Source organism: Triticum aestivum, chromosome 3A (assembly GCF_018294505.1).
Source record: "Triticum aestivum cultivar Chinese Spring chromosome 3A, IWGSC CS RefSeq v2.1, whole genome shotgun sequence".
Classification (NCBI taxonomy): Eukaryota; Viridiplantae; Streptophyta; class Magnoliopsida; order Poales; family Poaceae; genus Triticum; species Triticum aestivum.
Genome location: NC_057800.1, coordinates 726662781 through 726687703, shown reverse-complemented (window position 1 = coordinate 726687703; position 24923 = coordinate 726662781). Strand labels below are relative to the sequence as shown.

Here is a 24923-nt window from a genome sequence, read left to right as displayed (position 1 = left end):
TGCTGCAGCCCTAATTTGCCTATTGTCATTGTTTTTTTTTTCAATCCTTTCTACATCTGTGTTTGGTATTCTTGCTGCTACAACTTGTATCAGACAAACATCGCCAACTGATAACAACCTGCATGCTTGTAATCAGTTTAACTATTCCTTGGTTACTTAGGATCATTCTTAGAGTTTATTACACAAGTACTGTTGTATGTCATGTTAAGTTGGATGGCTTCATTCTAATAACCTGTAGCCAGCTCTGTTATGTGGTATGGCATACTATGGTATAACTTATTGATGTACCCTAAATTAGATGCATATTACTCCGTACTTTATAAATACTTTGGTTAGAGATATAGCTAAATTGCGATGGATCCAAATAGTACAATTTCTAGATTATCTTATATATTTCTACCATTCGTTTGTTAAAATGTCCGTAAGATAGACGGGCGCGGCAACGCACGCTTTTATGATCTAGTATACTAGTATATATAATACTATGCATTATGGAGATAGTATCTAGTATCATATGCATGATACTAACTTATTATACTACCCATTACAAGCAGCCTGAGCGAACATAAGATCTTTTTTTGTAAACGTGGTCAAATTTTGACTTTAGATAAAATTAATATGCGCTATATTTTGACATAGAAGGACTACTAAAAAAGTCAACAATTATACTACTAAAACATACTAGTTAACTTGTATTTCCAAAGCACCCAGAAAACTATTGCCATCCAACCATATAAGTCCATAAGACACTATAAACCACAAGTCATCCAAATAGCAAAGTACAAAAGGCACGTAGACGCATAAACAGACACTAAAATACAATGACACCCAAATAGAAACTACTAATTAAGGTACAAGCGATTTCTCCATCTAAAATCTTCCGCATTATCGCCTTAGATCCTCCAAGCTCCAGCTAAGAGACAACCTTAGGAAGGCAGCTTCATCCCTGAGAAGTCCATGTTCGGGTACTGGGACTTGAGTTTCTTGAGCATGTCCTGGTTCTGCATCTCCTGGCTCGTGGGCAAACCCATCTGCTTTTGCCGCTGGTCGAACATCATCTTCTCCACGGTCTGCCTGGTCTCGGGGTCCAGATCGGAGAGCTTGCTGCTCTCAGATTCGGCAAGCTGGGTGTCGATCTCCTGAACATCATTGATCACAGACTTCCACCACTCGCTACGATTACGCTTGGTCAGCAGTATGGACAACAACCTCCCGTCCTCCAGAAGCAGTCTTCGACCTTAAACTGGCTTGTGCAGCTCACCCTAGTAAGAGACGAATTAATACTGCATCAGCAAGAGATTTTATAGACATAAAGGACAAGGTGAACTGTTGTGTACATAGTTGATAGTTTGATGCTTCTTACATCGATGATCGGAGGCTGGCCCTTGAACCCGACATTGAGATGGTCCTTCTTGATCTCGCAGACGACGGACCTCGCCTTTGTTCCTGGAGGAACGGGGACGGAGAGTTTGACCTCTGGCGAAAGCCTAACGTCACGTGGATTGCACCTAGTTAAATATGTCAAAGTTTTTACCGCTCTGCCCTAAGTTTTCTTGATCGATTATTATACAAAACTGGAAAAAACAAATCTATACAGCATGAAGCACTCGATCCAAACGCAATTGTGCCACATGAGGTTATACTGTTTGGTGTTCTTTTTATTGTGACCACCAACTCTATTGGCCTTAGGGTTGAGCTATAACCCAAAAGAAGTCATGGTAAAAGGTAAACTCCCAAATTCCAATTCCTTCCCTCTTGACATGAAATGGCAAAACTATTGTGCGGTATTCATGAAAAATATGCCAATACATCACTAACATAAGCAATGACTAAGTTTTGGAACATTTCCACAATCGGAACTACTTCACAAACGATGTCTGCTGGACGATTCATGCACGATAGTTAATCCACCGGCTGCATGGATGGTCCGATTTGCAGTATCGTCCAGCAATGGTCCAACAGGTATCGTGTGTATAGCAGCACTCTTCCACAATTTGGGCCCATGCTATAAATAAGCTTAAACAACAAAAATGTGTTGCATGTCTTTTATATTTATGTTTTACTCTGACTTTGGCTCCATCAAAATATAAATTTGCTCTGTATTTCTTTTTAGCTCAAAAAGTTGAGTTCCACATAATCAATACAAATTAAGTAAAAAAGTGTCTTACATGTCGATCCTTCTCGCGCGAATTGACTTGCATGTGGATCGCGTGTACTTAAAAACTATGTTGTCATGTCAGCAATTCATGTAGTTGGGGGCGATAATGATGTTTGCTTCGTTTGGACTTTGGGCCTATAGATGATATAACAATTTCTTTAGATCGTGCAACGAGTACGACATGTCGGCCTTATTGTCATGCGGTTGACACCGTGAGATGGTATGCATGGAAACGATCATGGAGGCATGTAGGCATCATCTCATGCCGTATCTGCACCGGGCCAATGGGGGTCATGGTAATTATCAAGTGTAACAAAAAATTAATCATAAGGCATGTCCCAATCAATGCAGTAGATAAATCATCAATATCGCATCAATGTGAGCCAGAAATGCGTGTGGTGATACAGATTAAATTTTTATAGTCCGTCAAAAAATAGAGATTATCGCATGCAGCTATCCGAGTCAGGCCAAAAAGAAGGTTCATTATCACATGTCTCTTTTTATTCAAAAGAAAAGCCACTCGGCGAACAGCAGTACACAGGCCAAATAGGTCGATTCTGCAGATAGGGTGATCGACATTGTTTTTCATCGCATTAGCAATAACGTGGAGCGCTCGATCCAAACACAACTGTGACACATGAAGCTATTCTACTTGGTGTTCTTTTTACTGTTACCACCAACTCTATTTGCCTTGGGGGTGAGCTACGAACCGAAAAAAGTAATGGTAAACGGTTAACTCCGAAATTCAAATTGCTTCTCCCTATTTATGCAAAAATATATATGATATCACCGAGCACCAATGCATCATTATCATAAACAATGAATAAGTTTTGGAACATTTCAGGCATGTGCGCCCATGCTCTAAATAAACTTAAACAAAACAAAATCTGTTTTGCATGTGGTTTTATTTTTGTTCGGCACTGACTTTGGGTCCCTCACGATATACGTTTATTTTACATTTGGTTTTCACACAAATTTGAGTCGCACATAATAATTAAAAAAATTAAGTAAAATGTGTTACATGGCAAACTTCTTGTGCCAATTGACTTACATGCGGATCGCATGATAATTAAAAGCTCTTTTGTCATGTCAACATTTTATGTAGTTGAGGTCAAAAATGATGTTTGCTTCGTTTGACTTTGGGCGTATGAACGATTCAACAGATTCTTTAGGGCGGGCAATAAGTACAATGTGTTGGCTTTATCCTCACTTGGGCCCTCATCTCTGGTCGCACCGTTGCCGCACCGCTTGCGGCATGCGGTCACCGCGGTGGTAGCAAAAACAACACCGGTTAAAAATCTTGGTCGCCGTGGTCACCCATGTCACCACTCTTCGCACCACCGCTCGCCGGTTGCAGTAAATTCGGTCGCGATGGTAGCTTTCCCTCTGCCGGTTGCAACAAATTTGTAGCCTGTCATGGTCAGCCACACTTCATCGTCTTCCTAGTTATAGCAAATCCGGGAGCCGGTGGTAGCTTTCCCCATTGCCCATTGCAGCAAAAATTGTGGTGTTGTCATCGCTGGCCACGCTCGCCGTTGTCTGGTTGTAGCAAAAATCCAGGCCGGTTCCAGCTTCCCCGACGCTGGTTGTAGCTTCCAGCGGTGCCGGTTGCAGCAAAAACGAAAAGAGATGTGGGTGAGTATGTCGCCGACTCCAAGCGTTTTCCTTATTATTAATTAGCTCTTTATTAGTTGCGTTGAGGGGAAAACGAAGGACAAAGAGATGCGATGCGGGGCGAGGAAAAAAAGAAGGCAGGCAGCGCGACTCAACAAAGATCGATCGAGGGGGGGAAAGGACATGTTTTTTTAACACACTAAAGAAACAAGCACTCATATATATGCGCATATACTCATCCTTATGAACACACTCGCCCTGTCCCTATGAGCACCTTCGAGAGAGTATACGAGCCGGCATATCATCTTAAGTTTTACGAAGTCATCATAGGGATCTTGCAGTCAACGGAACGTCTTCTCTCACTAACCGCGTATCACCGGAAATCATGAAATAATCCAGAAAAATATGAGCACCAGGACATGCTTTAATAAGCGGTAAAAAGCCAGTCTTGCGAGGAACAAGCAGCGGCAGGACGTTCTAGGTGCTTAAAGTCTGACTTCGCCCATGTCAAAAAAAAATGCCTGCGTGAAACGTGCACCATCGCGCCATCGGACAGGACGGTTTCCACCACAAATTAAGGAAACGGAAACCGAAACGGAAACCACTACTACTCCCTGGCGAAGAAGATGAAGGCCCAGTTCTTTTCACACAGGATTCTGCAGAATCAAGATTCTGGAAAATTCTCCCAGAATCTACTTCCCCCAGAATCTAACACCGAGTTCTTTTCTGAGATTGTAGTTTGAGATTCTAGAAAGCGTTGTGTGCTGAAATGTCTGTATCACCCTTCGAGAGAAATCATTTGATGAATTGTTAACACTTCGTTGTTTCAAACAGGATCTACCATTACCATTTAAGGTTCTCATGTTAGCATTTAACAACAGCATTCATCAATCTAACAACATCATTCATACAGTAGCAAATATTTACAGTACCAATAGCTCCAATAGACAGTAGCATTGGCAGAAAAAAAACTATCTAGCAACATCCATTTATCAAATTGATACATCCATTCATCCATCTTTGCAACAAATTTGTCAATCTATCCAATTTAGCTAAAAGAAGAAGAAGAACAGAGAGTTCAGAGAGATAGGATGGCACATGGTGGCTGCACGGGAGACAACCGGTAGTTTTTGCCTCGAAGCGAAGGAGTGGTCACCGTCCAGCTGCAGATGGGCACTTCGGCTGCGGCTGCGGGATGGAGGCGCCGTGGGCAGCCGGTGCAGAGGGGCGCGGCGGCGCCTTCCTGTTGTCCTCGTTGCGGCAGAGGGCAGAGGGCCGCGGAGGACGGCTGGGCTGCGGCGGGAGTGGGTACCGACGGCGGCGAGGACCAATCCAGCGGCAGCGAGTACCGGTACGGCGGCGGCGAGGTCAGGGGCGGCGCTGCTGGAACCCTAGCGCGTGACCCTGCTCGAGGTAAGCGGGAAGGAGGGGCTCGTTCTCTGTGTATCCAGTCGATGCCTGTTCGCATCGCTTGACCGTGGCTGGCTCGGTGGCAATTTGGCCGTAATAACTAGCTGCAATAGGGGTACTCTATTAAATCCAAACGTTTTCTTTGGTGGGACTTGCTAGAATCCTGAGATTGTGGGAGAAACCAGGTATTTTGAGATTTTGGGATTGCACTAGGATTCTGGAGAATCCGGTTGAGATTTTGGAAGTTCAATCGAGTTCTTTTCGCTCGGGATTTTCGGGACCAAGATTCTCCATAATCTGCTCAAAAGAACTGGGCCGAATACTCCGACACGAGTAGGACCGACCCCGATCGAGTGCCTCACCGGCCCAATAAATTCCCCAGGCCGGTTCCCACCCTAGCCGTCCAATCCAACACGTACGTATACCGTACACAAAGAAGCTCCTGTCTTTCGTTCGCTCGCTCGCTCTTCCGCCGCCGCGTCTTCTCGCTCGTACGCGTTTCGTTTCCCCTCCCAATCCTCCCATCGATGGCGGCCGAGGAAGGCGAGAAGAAGATGATCCTGCTCAAGAGCTCGGATGGCGAGGGTTTTCAGGTCGAGGAGGCGGTCGCCATGGAGTCGCAGACCATCCGCCACATGATCGAGGACGACTGCACCGACAACGGGACCCCGCTTCCCAACGTCGACTCCAAGATCCTCGCCAAGGTCATCGAGTACTGCAAGAAGCACGTCCAGGCCAGCCCCAATCCGGCTGACAACTCTGGCGCCGCCGACGCAAGCTCCTCCACCTCTACTGCCCCCGCTGAGGACCTCAAGAGCTTCGACGCTGAGTTCGTCAAGGTCGACCAGGCCACCCTCTTCGACCTCATCCTGACTGCAAACTACCTCAATATCAAGGGATTGCTCGACCTTACTTGCCAGACTGTTGCAGACATGATCAAGGGTAAGACCCCGGAGGAGATCCGCAAGACTTTTAACATCAAGAATGACTTCACACCCGAGGAGGAGGCCGAGATCCGCAGAGAGAACCAGTGGGCTTTTGAGTAGAAAATAGTAGCATCGAGGCAATGCTGCGTAGGAGTAATGCTAGTAGTATTAATCTTGTTTTTTGTTTAGACTTCGTGTGCCTACGTTTCAGCGCTGTTTTTTCTATGTCGTCGTAATCGCTGTAATTATTTTGAAATCGAAACATCGTTATATTCTTAGCCTATCGTGGTCAGTGCTCATTACCTATGAACCTGAATTATTATTTGTCAAGTGGATGTTGTATGCTTGGCAATATCATCCTTAGCTGCCGTGATTTGAGATAGGAAAAATGATACATGATGACATACATTTGGAAACAAAATAGGCAAAATTGAAACGATATTTTCGGCTATCTTGAAATAGCCATATTGTTTCTGATTTTATATCTACAGATTTGCTAAAAATCTGTTGACTAATTTTCATTTGTCCGTTGGATCAATGTCACGAACCTCAATGCGCAGCAGCAAATATCATCAGAAATATTGCGCTGTATGATCGAACCAGCAACAATTATTTAGTCTGTTAAAGAAAAGAACATTAATTCACAGACCGATTACGAACGAAACAACCTCAAATAATAGAGCTGTGCCCAAAGACATCATGACGTTTCTTCGGTGTGCGTCTGCTAAAATCTGAAATATGTGCATATCGTATCATTAATTCATTATTGGTGCAGCCTTGCCATAGCAACATCCAGGTTCTTGTTGACTGAACACTTTCTATGTAACCCAAACTGTGGACTTTTATTCTGTTAGCTGCTTAGCCTCTCAGCGCCTGAACTTTTTCCCTTCTCAAACAGTACATCCCAAAGTCTGAACCTTTGGGATCGATATCACACTGATTGGCTGCTGTGTGAGCAGCTCATGAGCCAAAGATCCACTTCTTTGTAAACTTGATCAAATTCCCACTTAAGACAAAATTAATATGCGCTATATTTTGACATAGAAGGACTACTCAAACGTCGGCACATACTACTTAACTTCCGAAGCATCGGTAAAACTGTTGCCACATAACCATAAGACACTATAAACCAAGTCATCCAAATAGCAAAGTGCAAAAGATACGTACACGCGTAAACAGACATAAAGTCCTAAGACACCCAAATAGAAAGTACTAATTAAGGTAGAAGCGATTTCTCCATCTAAAATCTTCGGCATTATCACCTTAAATCCTCTAGGCTCCAGCTAAGAGACAATCTAAGAAGGCATCTTCATCCCGGAGAAGTCCATGTCCGGGTACTGGGACTTGAGTTTCTTGAGCATGTCCTGGTTCTGCATCTCCTCGCTGGTGGGCAGGCCCATCTGCTTCTGGCGCTGGTCGAACATCATCTTCTCCACGGTCCGCCTCGTCTCCGGCAGGGACGAAGCTAGGAAAAAGTTTGCTGGGGTCATGTCTATGGCAATGGGGTCATCCTCAATAAATACATAGTGTTTAGTACTAAATTAATGAAGGTTTTCCTCATTTCATTGGGGTCAATTGACCCCAATGCCTACAAGGGAGCTTCGTCCCTGGTCTCCGGGTCCAGATCCGAGAGCTTGCTGCTCTCCGGCTCGGCGCGCTGGGTGTCGATCTCCGGATCGCCTTTGATCAGCGATTTCCACCAGTCGCTCTGATTACGCTTCGTCAGCAGTATGGACAGCAAGCTTCCGTCCTCGATGCTCCAGAAGCAGTCCTCGACCTTAACTGGTTTGTGCAGCTCACCCTGGTAATATAAGAAACGAATTGACACTGCATCAGCAAGAGATTTTATATACTGAAATAAAGGACAAGATGAACTGTTGTGTACACAGTTGATAGTTCGGTGCTACTTACATCGATGATGGGAGGCTGGCCCTTGAGTCCGACCTTGAGGTGGTCCTTCTTGATCTCGCAGACGACGAACCTCGCCTTCGTTCCTTCAGGGAGGGGGACGGAGATGTTCACCTCTGGTAGCTGCTGCGCCCACGAGTACTTCTCCAGGTCGAGGCCGTTGCCCGAGTTTGGCTGTCTCCCCTTGCTCTCGTCCTTCTCCTTCTTCTCCACTTCCGTGCTGTTCTCCTTCACGGCGTGCTGCGGCTGCGTCGAAACATCGTCCTCCTGCATGATGTCCTCGGAGATAATCGCCATGGCCGCCGCTCTGTCTCTACTCTAGGGTTTCGGTCGACTTGGGGAAGCGCTCGCGTCGAGATCTCTGGTCGAGGTGAGTTTTCGATCGCAGATTAGTTGATGTGGCTTTGGGCTTTGGGGATCCGTTCATTTATATTGTATAGAAGACCTCTGCGAGCGAGGTCGTCCCGGAGGTGCCCGGACTGGATTCGTATTCCGCTTCGACTATATGTCGGTGTCTGCTCCAATTCCGCGGCGTCTCGTAGACCGTCTCCGTCTCTGATGGTCATGGATCCGAGCTTGCTCCTCCTGCCCGTGGCACCTCGTCTCAGCCACCTCAAGCATCCAACGCTCCATGCCACGTGTAAGACGTAGGGATTAGAGAAATTTGAGGGAACCGCACACCCCTTAGGATGACGTCTCATGTATTTATAGTGTGTAAATATGGAGAAAATGGTTTTGGACGCCGAGCTCCATGGAGACCTCCAAATGCAAAATTCAAAATTCATGAAAATTCATATTCTCACGCTTCAAAAAAATCTGAAAAAAATACAGATATACATAAAGGCATAATGCACAAGTGTATACATTTTCAGGACAAAATACGTTGAAATGAGGGCTGTGTAAAAAACACAAATATGGAGCCTTTTAACACATGATAATATTCATCCTTCCACACCATGAATTTGTTTTCTTCATACAGGTTGCATTTCAACGTATTTCATCCTGAAATTTTACATGCATACACCTCACGTCCTTGTTTACTTGTACAAACTTTTTCAGATTTTTTTGAAACCAAAAATTTCAACTTTCAAATTTTACAAAAATTTGGCCTGCATGAAGGCCGAGATCCAAAACTCAGTACTCGTAAATATGTACAAATACAAGACCTAGCAAAGTATAATTAGTTATACATCAGAAGCTACTAGACTAATACACTCCCTCAATCTCAATCGTGTCACGTAGGTTGAGATTGTGACAGAAAACCCCAAACATGGGTAATGGCAATGACTTTGTGAACATATCTGCAAGTTGATCTTTACAAGAGATCAACTTGATTTGTGCAACACAATGAAATGATAATCCACTTCGATGTGTTTTGTTCGTGCATGAAGTACCAGATTAGATGAAAGGTATGTAGCACCACTGTCGGTGTTGCCACATCGGATAAAAGGAGGCCGTTGCTGAGAGATCTCCAACTCACGAAGCAAAGATTGTACCTAAATAAGTTCCACGGCATCGGATACAACTTTTTCTGCTTCGGTGCTACTGTTAGATACCTCCCAATACCTCCCTTGGTCGCCAAGGATCGCGTAGGAACAAATCGGGATGTATCGGTGAAGAATCATGGAAGTTATGGCAGGTTTTGCAGCCTCCAGAGGCAGGTACTAGTGCTGGTACGACCATGTGCGGTCGTACCAGATGTCGTCTTCTGCTCTGGACACTGCACGCGCAGTTTCATATTTTTGTGGTAGTTTCTTCATATGAACTCTGATACTAGTGTTCCTGGCCTCGTTGGGTTATTCTTGGAAAGCCGATACACCCAAGGATATAGTAAACTCTCCATATGGCCCGAATCTGATGCCTAGAAATTCTACCATTTGGCCCCAACTTTCTCCTTTTTCATGTGGTAATTCTATAAACATGCCAATACACCTACAAAGGCAACAAAAAAAAAATTTGTGCAACGAACTTGGTAAAATGGGTAAAGAACAGAAACTATGCATTATGGGCATGAACATTGCTAGATGTATATGGTATGAGGGATTTTTTTGGCACATGGATAGGCTCTAAACGTGATGCAAAAATCCACTCATCAACCTCCCCAAACTTAAATGTTGCTCGTCCTTGAGCAAAAAGGTTGACAAACGTATTGAAGTTATACATATCTAGCTTACCAATGAAGATAGATGCTCAAAGACGTATCCTTGTTTTCTCAGCAAACTATAAGCAAATAGAACATATTTGTACCAGGCAGCACATGCTTAATTAGTTATATAATATATTTTGATAACCATACCACTAGAGCTTCAGCAAAATTTCTATGCTCCTTATCAATGTTTAATCTATCATGAAAACAAATATTTGGTCTCTTACTTAATAGCGTATTCATTTGAGTTTAATTGTAGCTAAAACATTACTTAGGATGTGAGGGAAATGTTGAAGAAACGAAGTATTAGCGTAACTCCCTAACACCCACAAGTATCGCCTTGTCAAGGCTCGAAAATTCTCATTCCATCTTTGTTTGCTAGAACTCTCATTTTACAAGAACAACGAGATCATCCCAAAAGTGCAGGTATTCTAAAACATGGTTTTATGCCAAAGTATTTTTGTGATTGCTCATTCATCTTTCAAAATATTCACTTGTTTGCGTGGTGGAAGATGTGTACCCCAAAGAAACATGGTGGAATGGGGTTAAGGGAATTGCACTATTTTAACTTGGCCATGTTGACAAAACAAATTTGGCACCTTATAGAAGAGCCAGAATCTCTTTGTACTAAAATTTTAAGAGAAAAATATTTTTTAGACGGGGACCTACTCAATTGTCAGTTAGAGAAGGGTAGCTCCTTTACTTGGCAAAGTCTTTGGGCTAGTTTGCAAACTTTGAAGAAAGGCTACATTTGGAGGGTTGGTGATGGTACAAAAATAAATATCTGGGGCGACCATTGGGTACCTTGCAGTCCATCGATAAGGATCACAACTAGACTAGGTAATATTGTTCTGACTAAAGTTTCATAGTTAGATGAAAAGTTGAATGCGACATTTTTTGGCCCATTGATGATGCAAACCAGATTTTGAAAATTACATTAGCTTTGAGAATGCTGGAAGATTTTACTTCAAGGCACTTTATCAGGAAAGGTTTTTTCAGTCAAATCTTCATACTAGTTGGAATGGGATCACCAACACGGGAGGATGTTGCCCGCACGCACCAACACAGTGGTTCTAGTAATTGTCGAGTGTGGCGCAATATATTGTCATTACAAATTCTAGCAAAGGTTAAAATAAATTGTTGGCAAATCCTTTTGGGTGTGATCTCCTACCACATGCATAACATCTCACATTGCCCCTTGTGTTAGCATGACTGTGAGAGCATCATGCTTAAGATCTTTCAATGCTTCAGCCTAAAATACGTGCGGAATTCTTAGGTGCAGAGAAATTCATCGTTGATGCTATTCAACCTGAATGTAGTTCGGTTCCGGTTGATCTTTTGTTGGATATGAATGTGAGTGCCCCTCTTTTACCCGATGTATCTAGAGCGGAACTGATTGCAGCTTTGGTCTGGTATTTGTGGTGGGAGAGCGCCGACATTTGGTCTGAGGTGAACATGTACAACTGAAGGAAATATGCCCTAGAGGCAATAATAAAGTTATTATTTATTTCCTTATTTCATGCTAAATGTTTATTATTCATGCTAGAATTGTATTTACCGGAAACATAATACATGTGTGAATACATAGACAAACATAGTGTCACTAGTATGCCTCTACTTGACTAGCTCATTGATCAAAGATGGTTAAGTTTCCTAACCATAGACATGAGTTCACTACAAAAAAAAGACACATCCGTGACATTTTGGGCCGAACGAAAAAAAATTCTGTCATACATATGACACTTCTATGACGATAATTGTGACAAAATCCGGTATCATCATAGATGTGGTGGGCTCCTACTTCTATGACAAAAAATCATGACAGAAAATGGGCTTTTCGTCCTGGGCGGGCCGGAGACGCAACTGCATGACATTCTTTGGGCCGTCCATGACGGAAAAAACCGTGGTAGAAGCGAGGGGAGGAAAATTTTGAGGAGTTCCCCGTTACGGTGGGAGGTCGGAGGCCGAGCGATGCGCGTTTCTCTCGTACACGTACACGCGTGTGTGCGAGGCGTTGGCTCTAACTGAACCCGAGCGAGGCGTTGGGCTCTAACTGCACCCGAGCGATTGCACTATAGGCTACGCGTTACTGAACCCGAGCGATCGATCGATAGCTGTAACTGAACCCGATCGAGCGATTCCTTCGCTATTGCTGCTAACTGAAGTCGATCGATGGGATGAACTGTAAGCGTTGCGGGGGGAGGGGGGGTATGGATGAATAGTGAGCGGTGGTGTTGCCTCTGGATGAACATGACCCCGTGGTGTGGTGGAGGGGTCCCGTGGAGGGGTGGATGAACAGGACCCCGTGGTGTGGAGGGCTGGATGAACAGTAGACGGTGGAGGGGTGGTTGAACAGGACCCCGTGGTGTGGAGGGCTGGATGAACAGTAGACGGTGGAGGTGTGCCCATGGAGGGGTGGTTGAACAGGACCCCGTGGTGTGGAGGGTTGAATGAACAGTAGACGGTGGAGGGGTGGTTGAACAGTAGCCGGTGGAGTAGCGCGTGGTGGACGCTGGATGAACAGGAGCCCGTGGAGGCTGGAGGAGGTCGACGTGGAGATGAACAGTATCATGTGGAGTCCCGTTTTGCGGTACGCCACACCCCTCCCGATGAACAGGACCCCCGTTTTGACCGTAGCGCTCCAACACAAGTCTGTTTCGTCCGTTTTGCGGTACGCCACACCCCTCCCGATCAACAGGACCCCCGTTTCGACCGTAGGAGGTCCATTTCCTCCGTTTTGCGATACGGCAGACCCCTCATGATGAACAGGATCCCGTTTCGAACGTGGCCGGTCGAACACAAGGTTGTTTCCTCTGTTCTGCGGTACGCCAGGCCTCGTTTCCATCACCTGTTCCGTCCAAGCTCTCCTGATGAACACGACGCATTCCGTTGCCTCCCCATGAACACGGCGCATTCCGTTGCCTCCCCATGAACACGACGCATTCCGTTGCCTCCCCATGAACACGACGACGACGATGTTTCTCCGTTCCGACCCAGCCATGTATATGAGCCCTGGCCGTACGTATGCGCGAGTAGGCGTTCGAGACCCCGCCCGTATGTATACATATGTGGCCGTATTTTCTTTCTTGCACTCTGGCCGCTGTACGTACGTGTAAATGCTACCTGCGCGCCTCTACTACGACACGTGCGCGCCTCAACATCGACCAGTATGTACGTACACGTTCACGACCAGAATGACAACGCTACGTACGCTTCGACCAGGTGGGTCCCGACTGTCAGGCACTTCCTTGCCTGCGAAGATGTAGCTGGTCGGTCCCAGCAGTCAGGGGGCGAATTGTTTTTTTTTGCCCGGACGCACTTCCTTGCGTGCGAAGATGTAGCTGGTGGGTCCCAGCAGTCAGGGGAAACGTTTTTTTCGCGAAATACAGTGGCCCGTCCGATGGGTCCCAGCTGTCAGGTGGAGGAATCATTATTTTCCGCGTAATAAGGAGGCACTTCCTTGTTGCGGCCGTGGACCCAGCTGTCAGCCTCTCCACGTACAGTCCACGTCCGATGGAAGTCGTTCCTTGACCACGTTGACCACGCCGCGCCGAGAGCACCAGGGCGGTGGACGACGGCGAGGCCCAGGAAGGGGACGACACGGAGGCAGGGAAGACTCGGCAGTTGTTTCCCACGCGGAGGGGAGTACGACTGTACGAGGGTTTACTGGTTCGTCTGCCGTCGCCGGAGAATAACAACAGGTGTGGGTGAGTAGAGGGATGGCTAGGCCAGCGATGGGAGTACGGTCAGGCGGTGAGGCCTGCGCGACAGCACAGCCGGCCGCGAGGAGGAGGGAGCAGGCAGTCCCGCCGGCGCTTGTTTGAGCGACTGGAGCAGGAAGAGCAGAGATTGAAGAAGCACGACGGTCGTTGGATGGACATCCAACAGTCAGTGCTTGTGTGTCAACCTTTTTTTAGGAAAGCCTCAAATCTGTGGAAAACAGCATACAACCCATCTGCCATCATTTCTAATAATTTACAGCCCATTTGCTAATTCTTAAGATTTTTTTGGAGCCCATATTCTTTTTGTTAGCATTACAACCCATATTGTGGCAACGGTTAAAAAATTATACGAAATTTTGCATATTTCGGTGCGATCTGAACTGTTTTTAATTCCGAAATTTTGACTCACATTCAAACTGATTTTAAAAATAAATGTATATCAATATAAAATCCAACAAATTCTCCACGCATAAAAATTAATGTAATTTAAAATCTTGAAATGAAAAAAAAAGATATTTGAAACTAATTGCTGGTTTGATGTGTTTTAAAAATGTACAACCCATTTCTCATTACTGATGGGCCATTTTCTCGGCCAGCCGAATAAAAGCTCTCCTCATCTTGAAAGATTTGCAGCCCAACAGGCCTGACAAAGCGACTTACTTGGCAAATCACAAAAAACTGGGCTGTGGCCGTGGCGGTGAGGCCTCTGCGGCAGCACAGCCGGCCACGAGAGGCAGGAGCATGCGGCACGACCGACACCGTTTTGGGCGGCTGGAGCAAGAAGACCAGAGGTTGAAGAAGCACTACGACCGTTGGATGGACATCGTACGGTCACTGGAGCTAGAATCGTTCATATTGACTAAGTTGACAAAGCCCTTCGTCCCCGTCAACTTAGTAGGCCCACAAGTCAGCCTCCCAGCAAGGTGGGTCCCAGCTAGCCGGGGGAGTATTCATTTATTTGTGCATAATAAGGAGGCACTTCCGGTGGGTCCGAGATGACAGCGGGGGGAATGTTTTTTCGCGAAATACGGTGGCCCGTCCGATGGCTCCCAGTAGTCAGGGGGAAACAATTTTTTTGCAAAATACTGGTGGCCCGTCTAGTGGGTCCCCGCTGTCAGGTGGAGGAATAATTATTTTCCGTGTAATAAGGAGGCACTTCCTTGCGGCCGCCGTGAACCCAGCTGTTAGCCTCTCCATGTACAGTACTCTTCCGATGGAAGTCGGTCGTTGACCACGTTGACCACGCCGCGCCGAGAGCACCAGGGCGGTAGACGACGGCGAGGACTAGGAAGGGGATGACTCGGAGCCGGGGAAGACGCAGCAGTGGATACCCACGCGAAGAGGAGTACGAGGGTTCACTGGTTCGGCTGCGGTGTGAGGCTGCTGTCGCCGCAGAATAACAGGGGGTGTGGGTGAGTAGAGGGATGGCCTGGCCAGCGGTGGGAGTAGTAGGGGCCGGTGAGGCCTCTACGACATCACCGCCGGCCATGGGAGGCAGGAGCACACGGCATGACCGGCGCTGGTTTGGGCGGCTGGAGCAAGAAGACCAGAGGTTGAAGAATCACTATGGCCGTTGGATGAACATCTTACGGTAACAGAAGCTAGAATCGTTCATATTGACTAAGTTGACAAAGCCCTCCGTCCCCGTCAACTTGGTAGGCCCACAAGTCAGCCTCTCACTATGCTGGGTTCCAGCTGGCAGGGGGAATATTCATTTTTTTGTGCGTAATAAGGAGGCACTTCCTTGCGTGCGAAGATAGCTGGTGGGTTCGATATGTCAGCGGGGGGCACTTTATTTCGCGAAATACAGAGGCCCTTCTGGTGGGTCCCAGATGTTAGGCGGAGGAATCATTATTTTGTGCGTAATAAGGAGGCATTTCCTTGTGTGCGGCCGTGGACCTAGCTGTCAGCCTCTCCACGCACAATTTACTTCCAATGGTGTCGTTCGTTGACCATGTTGACCACGCTGCGCTGAGCGCATCCAAGGTGGTGGACGATGGCGAGGCCCCGGACAGCAACGAGACGAAGATGGGAAGACGCGGGAGTAGAGTCATAGACAAAGAGGTGTACGAGGGTTAACTGGTTCTAGTGCGGTGTGGTTCGACAGTCGGTGGAGAAGAACAGGAGGTGTGGAGGGATGGCCTGGCCAACGGTGGAGTAGCGCTTCATAGCGAAGCGTGGTAAGCAGAGCTGCTAGCAGCAGGATGCGGGAGGTGGTCCCGGCGGCGCTGGAGGAAGAAGACGAGAGATTGAAGATGGATGCCGGTCGTTGGATGTAAATCCAACGGCTAACATTTCAGAATCATTTGTTGACTAAATTGACAACGACTTGCATTGGCTTCGACCTATTGGCCCACATTCCAGCCTCCAAAAATATGGCATGTATTCAACCCATTTTTCAGAATTTACAGTCTTTTTTGCGTGGTAGAATTTACAGTCAATTTGATCTTTTTTTGAATTACAGCCATTAGCTGGGTGGGTGAACAAATAATGTAGTGTCCGTGCGGCCCGTTTATTTTATTTCCTAAAAAATTACAGCCCATTTGCACTTTCTCGAAATACACGATTTTGCTGGGCTGATTCTAATTATAATGTTGGGTTGGGCCAGCAATGTTATCAAAAAATAGAAAGGGGCTGAGCATTTTGTTATAAATATATTTAAATAATAAGTGATATTATTACATTCGTCCTTAAATCTTACCAAGTTTTTGTACACAATCACTAGGATTTTCGTGCCAAAACAATCCAGGATTTTATTTGTTAAGAAATTATTTTATAAGTTAATAAGATGTGGGATATTGTTTTCTTACATATGTAAGTATCTATTAAATATATGATAACAATAAAAATAATATATAATAATGTATAAAATATTTTTTTTAGAAAAACAGGGAGTATCTACCCGGTTTCATTGCTTAGAACTAAACCACAACATATTCTGATACAGCAGCTCAAAGAGCAGTTTGAAAGCAAAGGTAGAAAAGCTACAAACTAGGGGGGTGGATGAACAAGTTCTCTGAATAACACAAATCACCCAAGCGGTGCCAAAGACAGAGCGGATAGAGCACTCAAATGACATAAGGAGGGTCCAGCGAAGCCTTCATGGTCTTCAACCGAGGGGCCGGGTCAGCTTGCGGCGACCATTAAGCAAGCAGAGACACCGGGCTGGAAAGGCGTAGCATGGTGGATGTCCCTCTTTTTCGGCGACAGGTGCCCATCATCTTCATCAGAGATCTTGAGACGAGCCCACGGGTCCAGCCCCAGAGCAGGTCAAGCCTTGTTCAGCCACAAGTGATCGCCAACGGTTTCTGGAGGGACCTTGTTAGGGTTTCCACGAAGCTCATCAACTTGTCCTTGTCCGATCTGGAGGAGAGAATCGTCCAGTTCCTCACCATGTTCCTGATCAACCTCAAGACCCGCGAAATGGAAATCCAGGAGGTGTTACTGAAAATCATAGCATTTCTATATTTCTAGAGGCACCAAAGGACAGCTGAGCTAACAGTGTTTATAACTGAGCACTTTTTGGTAGCAATCCAGAATCTGGCGAAAGATTTGAAGGATGAGCCAATCTGACTAGAGAAATATTCCTCAATGTGGGCCCAGAGATGTTTAGCAACTATACATTCAAAAAATAGGTGAGAACAAGACTCTTGTTCGAAGCAGTAAACACAATCAAGGGGTTTGATGATGTGTCTCTTCCTAAGGTTATCCCTAGTCATCAATTTGTTTTTGGAGAGAAGCCAGAGAAATACATGAATTTTAGGGGGAACTCTCAATTTCTAGACAGCAGGGATAAACACAGGTTGAACCCCTCTAAAGTTGATAACATGATAGAGGGAGCTGTAGGAATACTTCCCCTTATTGTCCAGCTGCCAAATCAGGGCATCCGGCTCGACAGTAAAGGTAATGTTTTTGGCAATTTCCTCCAACTGGAACCATTGTTCCATGAGACTATCACTAAAAAGTTTCTTCTAAAAGAGAGTTTTAGGCATTGACCGTCCCAAACTTCATTGACACTTTTGTTAAGCTCATTGCGGACAGAGTAAATAGGCCAAAATTGGACTGCTAGGGGGATGTGCCAAACCAAGTATCTTCCCAGAACCTGGTTCTGCTCCCATCCCCTATGTTTCATCTGTAGCCAAATTTCACAGCATGCATAATAGATTTTAATCCTTTCCAGAATCTTGATGTCTTATGGTTGGAGGAAGGGACAAAAATATTAGGTTTATTTCCTAGGTATTTATGGGCAATAAGAAGCTTCCAGGGTTTCAGGTCTTCCTCATAAAATCTTTTAATCCAAGACCCTAGAAGACAGATGTTAATTTCTTGGAGGTTAGGTATGCCTAGGCCTCCAAAATCTTTTTTCATAGAGACTAGGGCCCAATTAGCAAGGTGTAGATTCCTATTTCCCTCAATATCATTCCACAAGCAATGAGACATCTGAGAATTGATGAGGTTCACTACCCATTTAGGGAACTTGAAGAAGAAGAGGAGATACACTAGAATGCCAGCCAAACAAGCTTGTATGAGGATCAATTTACCTCTGTAAGAGAGAAGTTTGCCTCTCCATCCAGCAATCCTTTTTAATGATTTTATCCAGAAGGGGTTGGATATCATCTCTCCTCAGTTTATCATAGTGGAGAGGGAAACCTAGGTACTTAATGGGGAAATTACTTTTATTACAGACTAGAATAGAGAGGAAGTCAGCTAACTCCTTATCATCCATGTTCATAGGGATGAGTTCACTTTTAGAGTAGTTGATTCTCATGCCTGAGACTTGTTCAAACCAGTTAGAACAGTTTTCATATTGCTAGCATGTGTGGAGTCATTGTCTAAGAAAAAGATGGTATCATCTGCATATTGAAGGCAAATGATGCCACCAGGGCAGACCTCAGGACAGAGCCTTGCAATTAGACTATGATCAGTAGCTTTGCTCAGCATTTTAGTAAGAACGTCCACTACTAAATTAAACAAAAGCAGGGAGATTGGGTCACCTTGCCTAAGGCCTTTACCAGCAAGGAAAAAAAATCAATTTCACAGTTATTTAACTTGACCCCAACAGACCCCCCATGAGTAAGTTGCTGGATCCAACTCTCCTCTATGAAAGGCTTGGAAAAGATCTAAGAGATCATTTTTCACCAAGTCCTAAAAATGCTGGTAAAACAAGAAGGGAGTCCCATCAGGACCAGGAGCCCCATCAGGATAAGAGCTAAAAATGGCTTCCTTCACCTCTGTCTCTGAAAAAGGGGCTTCTAGCAGCTCATTTTCAGCAGGAGAGACTTTTTTAGAAGTAGAGAAAAAATTGTTTTGTAGAGAGAATCCAGAAGGGTTTTCTTTCTTAAACAGGTCTTTGTAGAAGTCACTAACCACTTTTAGCATCTCATCTACCTTAGTAACAGGGCCATTAGGACCATCAAGGGAGTGAATGAGGGTTTTCCTCCTCCTCTAGTTAGCTACTGCATGGAAGTAAGCAGTATTTCTATCACCCTCCTTAATGTTCCTATCTCTAGACCTTTGCTTGGCTTTGATTTATTCTTGAAGCCAAATTTTCTTGAGCTCTCCATGGACATAGTTTAATCTATTAGTCTCAGCCTCAGAGAGGTCAGTGGTTTCTGCCTTAATATCTAGAAAATCAAACTCAAGGAGGAGAAGCCTTTTCTATCTTCTAAGATTAGCTTCCTCATTGGAGTTCCACCCTTTGGTAGTTCTTCTAAATCTCCTGATTTTGATCTGCCAATTTTCTAGGGGGCAGCTGCTCCTAGTAGGCTCATTCCAGATTTTCCTGACTAGCTCAGTAAAATCTTCTCTAAGCAACCACCACTTTTCAAATTTAAAACTATTGCTCTTTGGAGTTTGGTTAAGACCAGAGTCCCAGAGCAAAGGAGTATGGTCACTACCATATCTGAGCAGAGCTCTACAACTAGAAAGGGGAAAGAAACTATCTAATTTTGTGTCACAGAAAATTCTGTCAATGGTGGACATAATCCTGGAGCAGCACTTCCAATATATCTAGCAGAACTGTGGGTTTTCCTTCTGACAGGGCAATTCTCAACTTTATGGGTAACCATTTTGCAGATAAAACAACTCTTGGGCTTGACACATTTATCCAAATGATGCCCTGATTCCCCACAGTTGTAGAGGATCACCTCAGAGTATGCCATAAGGCGCGAAGCAGGGGAAGGAGTAGTTTTCTGGATGTCCTATCTCTTCTTTTGCTGATTCTTGCCTTGAGATTTCCCACTGATCTAAGAGTCAGAACCACCAGCAGATTGATCTTGGGCAATTACAGGAGTCTGCCCAGATTGTGCCCCCATTTGGGACGGAGGTGGGCCGTACCACTGCCCAACCGACGCTCCCCCCATTGTGATAGGGGAAATTCATCGGAGTTCCTGGTTCCTTCTCATCCTCCAGCCAGATGTTGTCTCTCGGGAAGCAGAAATAACCATCAGACAGCTCAATTGAAGCAGATTGCAAGCCTAATTTCAATCTTCTGCAGGTTTAGGGGAGAGGTAAGGTAGGGGATCCACCTGCTCCGGCTCCGGTGGCGTGCTGGTGGGCAGGAGTCCAGTCAAGCATTTCCATCTCGCAGCACGATGTGGATCTCCTGAATTCACTTCTCCTTTCGCCCATCGAACGAACGCAATCGGCGGCTCACTGGGGTGGGGCATCCTGTGCTTCTCCGAGAAATCTCCTTCGATGTAGATCTGCAGGGCTAGATTCAGCAGCTCCCAATCCACATGATCCTTGCACATCCGAGCATACCTGCGCGAGTGAGAGAACGGATTCGGTCCCTCCTCGGCTTCCTCCCTCGCAGCTTCCTCCTCTGCCCTCCATCCGCGCGTGCACTGGGTCCAGGAGAGAGCGTCATCGCGGATCCGCATCACCCGCTCCCTCCATCTCCTCCCTCGAGTCTCCCACGGCACCGCCGGCGCGACGGAGTCGAGCGGCTGGAGCATCCGCGGGAAGGTTTTGTAGACATGTGGGAGATGCATCTTGTACATCTGCCTGTCTTCCAGCCATTCCCCCGTGGATATGGCCGGCGACTCCATGGGGCGCGCGAGCGGACTTGCTGAGGGGGGTAGGCGCGCCCGGAGTCAGGAGGCGGGGGGTGGCGGCGAGATCTATGGTGGCGGCGAGGGTGGAGGTAGTGGCGGGGGCGGCGGCGAGGGTGGAGGTGGTGGCGGGGGCGAAGGGGATCGCGAGAGCGGTCATCTATTTGCCAATTATGTGAACTAAATAGTCAACATATAAAATAATTTAAATATGTATAATATAGTAAGAAGGGAAACATAAGTTGGACCTGGCGTTCCTATTCTTATATAGAAAAATAGAATAGACCTCTGCGTTTTCTTCAAAAAAATGCATAAATTGGGCTGCCAAAAATAAAATCTCGGATGGGAGGTCCATAGGCCGGTCGATACATGACGGCCCTAAGAAAATACAAACAGGCCTATGGACCTCTCGTTCGAGGACGTGGGTTGCGCATGTTAAAAATGAAAGCCTAGACGGGGCAGCCCAAAACCACGTCCAACACTTGCCAAAACTTCGTCCCTCGTTTTCTCTGTGTTTCGCACACTCGACATTGTGTGGGCATTTTGACTGTGCATCATATGAAGATGTGCTATGCATGAATGTTGATCAGCATGATGTTAACTGGCTGGTAGTTCCATTTTGAACCATGAATAAAACTTCCAACATGATGTGAACCCTGTTTGAAAAGGCCGTGTTAATATAAATGCTCTGCCTCCGAAAGTTGCAGTTTCTTATCTGAAACTGAACTTGCAGTTTCTTATCTGAAACTGAAACTTGCAGTTTCTTCTCTGAGAATCACATTGTCTGCACTTTTATACTCCTATGAAACTACATTTTTTAAGTGCTAAAAATAGATATCTAGAATTCATAAAATACTTCATATGCTCAATACTGCAAATCTGAAATTCAAAAGACATTCATATCTGAAAGTACTCTCAAAATACACAACACAAAACACAATTCACAACCCGCAAATACTGACAACCCTAAGCTCCTCCTGACAATTCACAACCTGCCCGACTATTGGGCTGGGGGGCAGCCCCCTCCTATTCCTCGGCGGCAGACAGTCGCCCCGTGGGACGATGTGAACGGCGAGGGAGACGATGGCGGGGAAGCGTCGTCGGGCCAACTGCTTTTCTCCTCTTGCAGTTGGGTTCGGTCGACGAAGACTCCACCGGCACGCTCTGGCAGGACACCCTCACAAACGGCACCCTGTAGATGCTCGATCCTTCAATCTCTGGTGGATGCTCCATCTGGGATCGATACTCGCACCACCGCTCCCTCACGATCAGATTCGGTGAATCTGTTTGCTCCATGGCCCAGAGGAGCAGCTCTATGTACTCCGGCGCGACTCCCTCCGGGAGTATCGCCGCCTTTTCGCTCTGTTGCAGATATTTGGCCATGGATGTCGCCGTCGCCGCTAGTTGGTCCTTGTTGTCAAACCAAGACTGTATCTCCAACATCCTAGCTAGCTTTACAGGGTCGCCGTCTGCGATCCTCGCGTATCGGTTGTACTCTTCCATCGATCTACTTCTCCACAGCACCTTCACTCGTCGGCGGTGGTTTTTGAATGGAAGAGGAGAGGAGCAGCGCTGGTTTTGGATTAGAATGGGAGAGGAGCGACGCTGGTTTCGGACTGGAACATGAGAGGAGGGGCGGTGGTTTTGAAATGGAAGAGGAGAGGAGCGGCACTGCATTTAGATTGGAACAGGAGAGGAGCGGCGGTGGTTTAAGAGGAGAAGAGCAGAAGAGCGGCGCTGGTCTTGGAAGTATTTTTTTGTTGTTTCGCGTATTTTGGGTCAAAGTTTGACCACGTACTGTATTTGACAAGCAAAATGTGAATGCATGTCACCAAAAATTGTATCGTTTGGTTCGTATCTGAGTGTACTTTCAGATTATACCCCCTCCATTTTTGTATACAAGGCGACAAACTCATATTACAGGTACCAAGGTAAAAATCAATGCTATGTTTAAGTCAATGTTGCAAGCTAGCTTGTCACCTTGATTGTCGTGTTAATTAATGTGGTTTTTGTCTCCCAAGCACAACAAGCCAACCCTCTTACTCCTCATTGGTTGATTAATGTTGGGAATGCAAGCTAACCTTCTCACTCCCGCATGCACACAAGGAATATTAATGTCCTCGGGGTGCTAGTATGAGGCAAACGCCATCAATTTTGCCTCGATTAATGTTAGTGGCCTTGTATAGTTGCAAATTGTAATTTTGATAGTGGCCTTGTATACAACGTATACCATATATTTTATGTGTGAAAATCATGGTCAATTATGACCCAGAATAAAAGGGAGACTAGTTAATGTGGGGTCGCTTTCTTAATTGAAGGGTAAATTGATTTTGATTTTGATCCAGTCAGAGCGCGCCGGCCCTCTTGTCCAATCCTAAATCGCTGCCGCACGCTCCCCTCCCTCTTCTCCATTGCAAAACCACCTCCTCTCCTCTCCATCATCTCCATTCCAAAACCACCGTCTCGCCTCTCCCTCTTCTCTATTGCAAGACCACTGTCTCTCCTCCGTTTTCTAGACGCTTTGCTCCATGGCGCGGGCGCAATCCATGGATACAAAATTAGTATATTGTATACTATTTAAAAGTCAAGGGCGGGGCTTTTCCTGCGTGGTAGGCGGCGGGGCAGTTCCACCTAGTCGGTTCGACAGAGACGCGAGAATACGAGGGAGTAGGCTGCTGCAAATGTAGGGTTGTGTGATTTGACAGCGAGTTACTGCTGGACAGGTGGGGCCCCGTGATTTGACTTGCCTTTATCATTTTAACTGCGGCGCTATGACCGACGTGAGTCTCCCGGATTCCTGACCACCTCCATACATGTGCCCCTCCCAATGCTCCACCATGTAGTAGAGGCTGGCTCTTGCATGAGAGCCCACTTCTCCACTTTTTTCTTGCCTCTCTTTCCTCCACATATGCAAAAATGCCATGTAAAGCGCACTATTGTACTTACTTTTACTTGCTCCTACAGGTGCTTAAGCTTGCCACATAGGCATAAAGTCTGATGTGGCAAGTTAATCAAGAAGAGAGAGACTAGTTTGGTGACCCAAGGAAGAAACGGTGATAAGCGCGTGTACCTAGGTGAAAAGACAATTTTGAGTCTATAGCTAATTAAATGAAGCAAACTTAGCAACACCATTTCATTGGAAGAGGTCACTCCTTGGCAAATGCAATAAATACACGCGCTTAGCACCATTTCTTCCTTGAGTACGAAGAAAGAGATAGAGAGGAGTAAAAAAATACACTTATAGCCAACCTTGTTGTAGTATGAGTGACTAAGTGATGACTATGTATGACATGCCAACATCAGATAGCCTAACGCACCGTGTTAAATCTCCAAGGGCGTGACCGCGCGAGCGACGCGATGGTCGTGGTAGGCGCGACCATGATACGGGATGCTGGCAGCCCTTGGATCTGAGATCAAACAGTCGCATGCTAAGTTGCTGAAAATTTGCAGAATAACCCTTCAGGATAGGATATTCACCCATAAGTCTAGAATCACGCCATGCAACCATTCGATCTCAGATCCAAGGGCTCTCGGAAGTCCGTATCATGGGAGAATGGAAAGCCACTACCCTGCCGTTCGCACGCTGGCAGTTCGCTCCTACTCGTCCCCGCACGTCCTCCAATACTACGGCGGTTCGCTCCTAGTCGTCCCGTCCATTCACATTACGACAGTTCCACTAATCCTAACCCTCCTCCCAAATCCATGGCGTCCCAAATCTCCACGATCGGCGGTGAGTACAAGGTTAGAATCATCACCGGCGATGAGTTCGACGTCATCTACACCCGTTCTTCCGCGACGGTGAAAGGATGCCTTTCTCGCTTTAGACGCATGTTCGAAGACTCAGATGATGAGTGGATCGCTGGGCTAGATGTTGAGTACACCACAGTCCTGGGATAAGAGAAGGATCTAAAGGACGAAGAGAGGAAGAAGCCCGCCGTGATCCAGGTTTGCGTGCATGACTTATGTTTGGTCTACCACATATGCCAT

The 24923-nt window shown here is 46.1% G+C and overlaps 2 protein-coding genes across 2 annotated transcripts; one reads left to right on the top strand and one right to left on the bottom strand.

Annotated features, from left to right (window-relative positions):
* Positions 1 to 5691: 5691 nt before the first annotated feature.
* Positions 5692 to 6228, top strand: LOC123059483 (SKP1-like protein 1). Its single transcript, XM_044482046.1, has one exon. It carries the CDS (start codon positions 5710 to 5712, stop codon positions 6226 to 6228), a length of 519 nt encoding a protein of 172 aa, XP_044337981.1. The 5' UTR covers positions 5692 to 5709.
* A 1005-nt stretch (positions 6229 to 7233) lies between these two features.
* LOC123063519 (protein BOBBER 1) lies at positions 7234 to 8428 on the bottom strand. Its single transcript, XM_044487328.1, has 2 exons — positions 8020 to 8428; positions 7234 to 7909 (listed from the first exon to the last, which is right to left on the bottom strand). Exons 1-2 carry the CDS (start codon positions 8311 to 8313, stop codon positions 7697 to 7699), a joined length of 507 nt encoding a protein of 168 aa, XP_044343263.1. The 5' UTR covers positions 8314 to 8428; the 3' UTR covers positions 7234 to 7696.
* Between the last annotated feature and the right edge of the window lie 16495 nt (positions 8429 to 24923).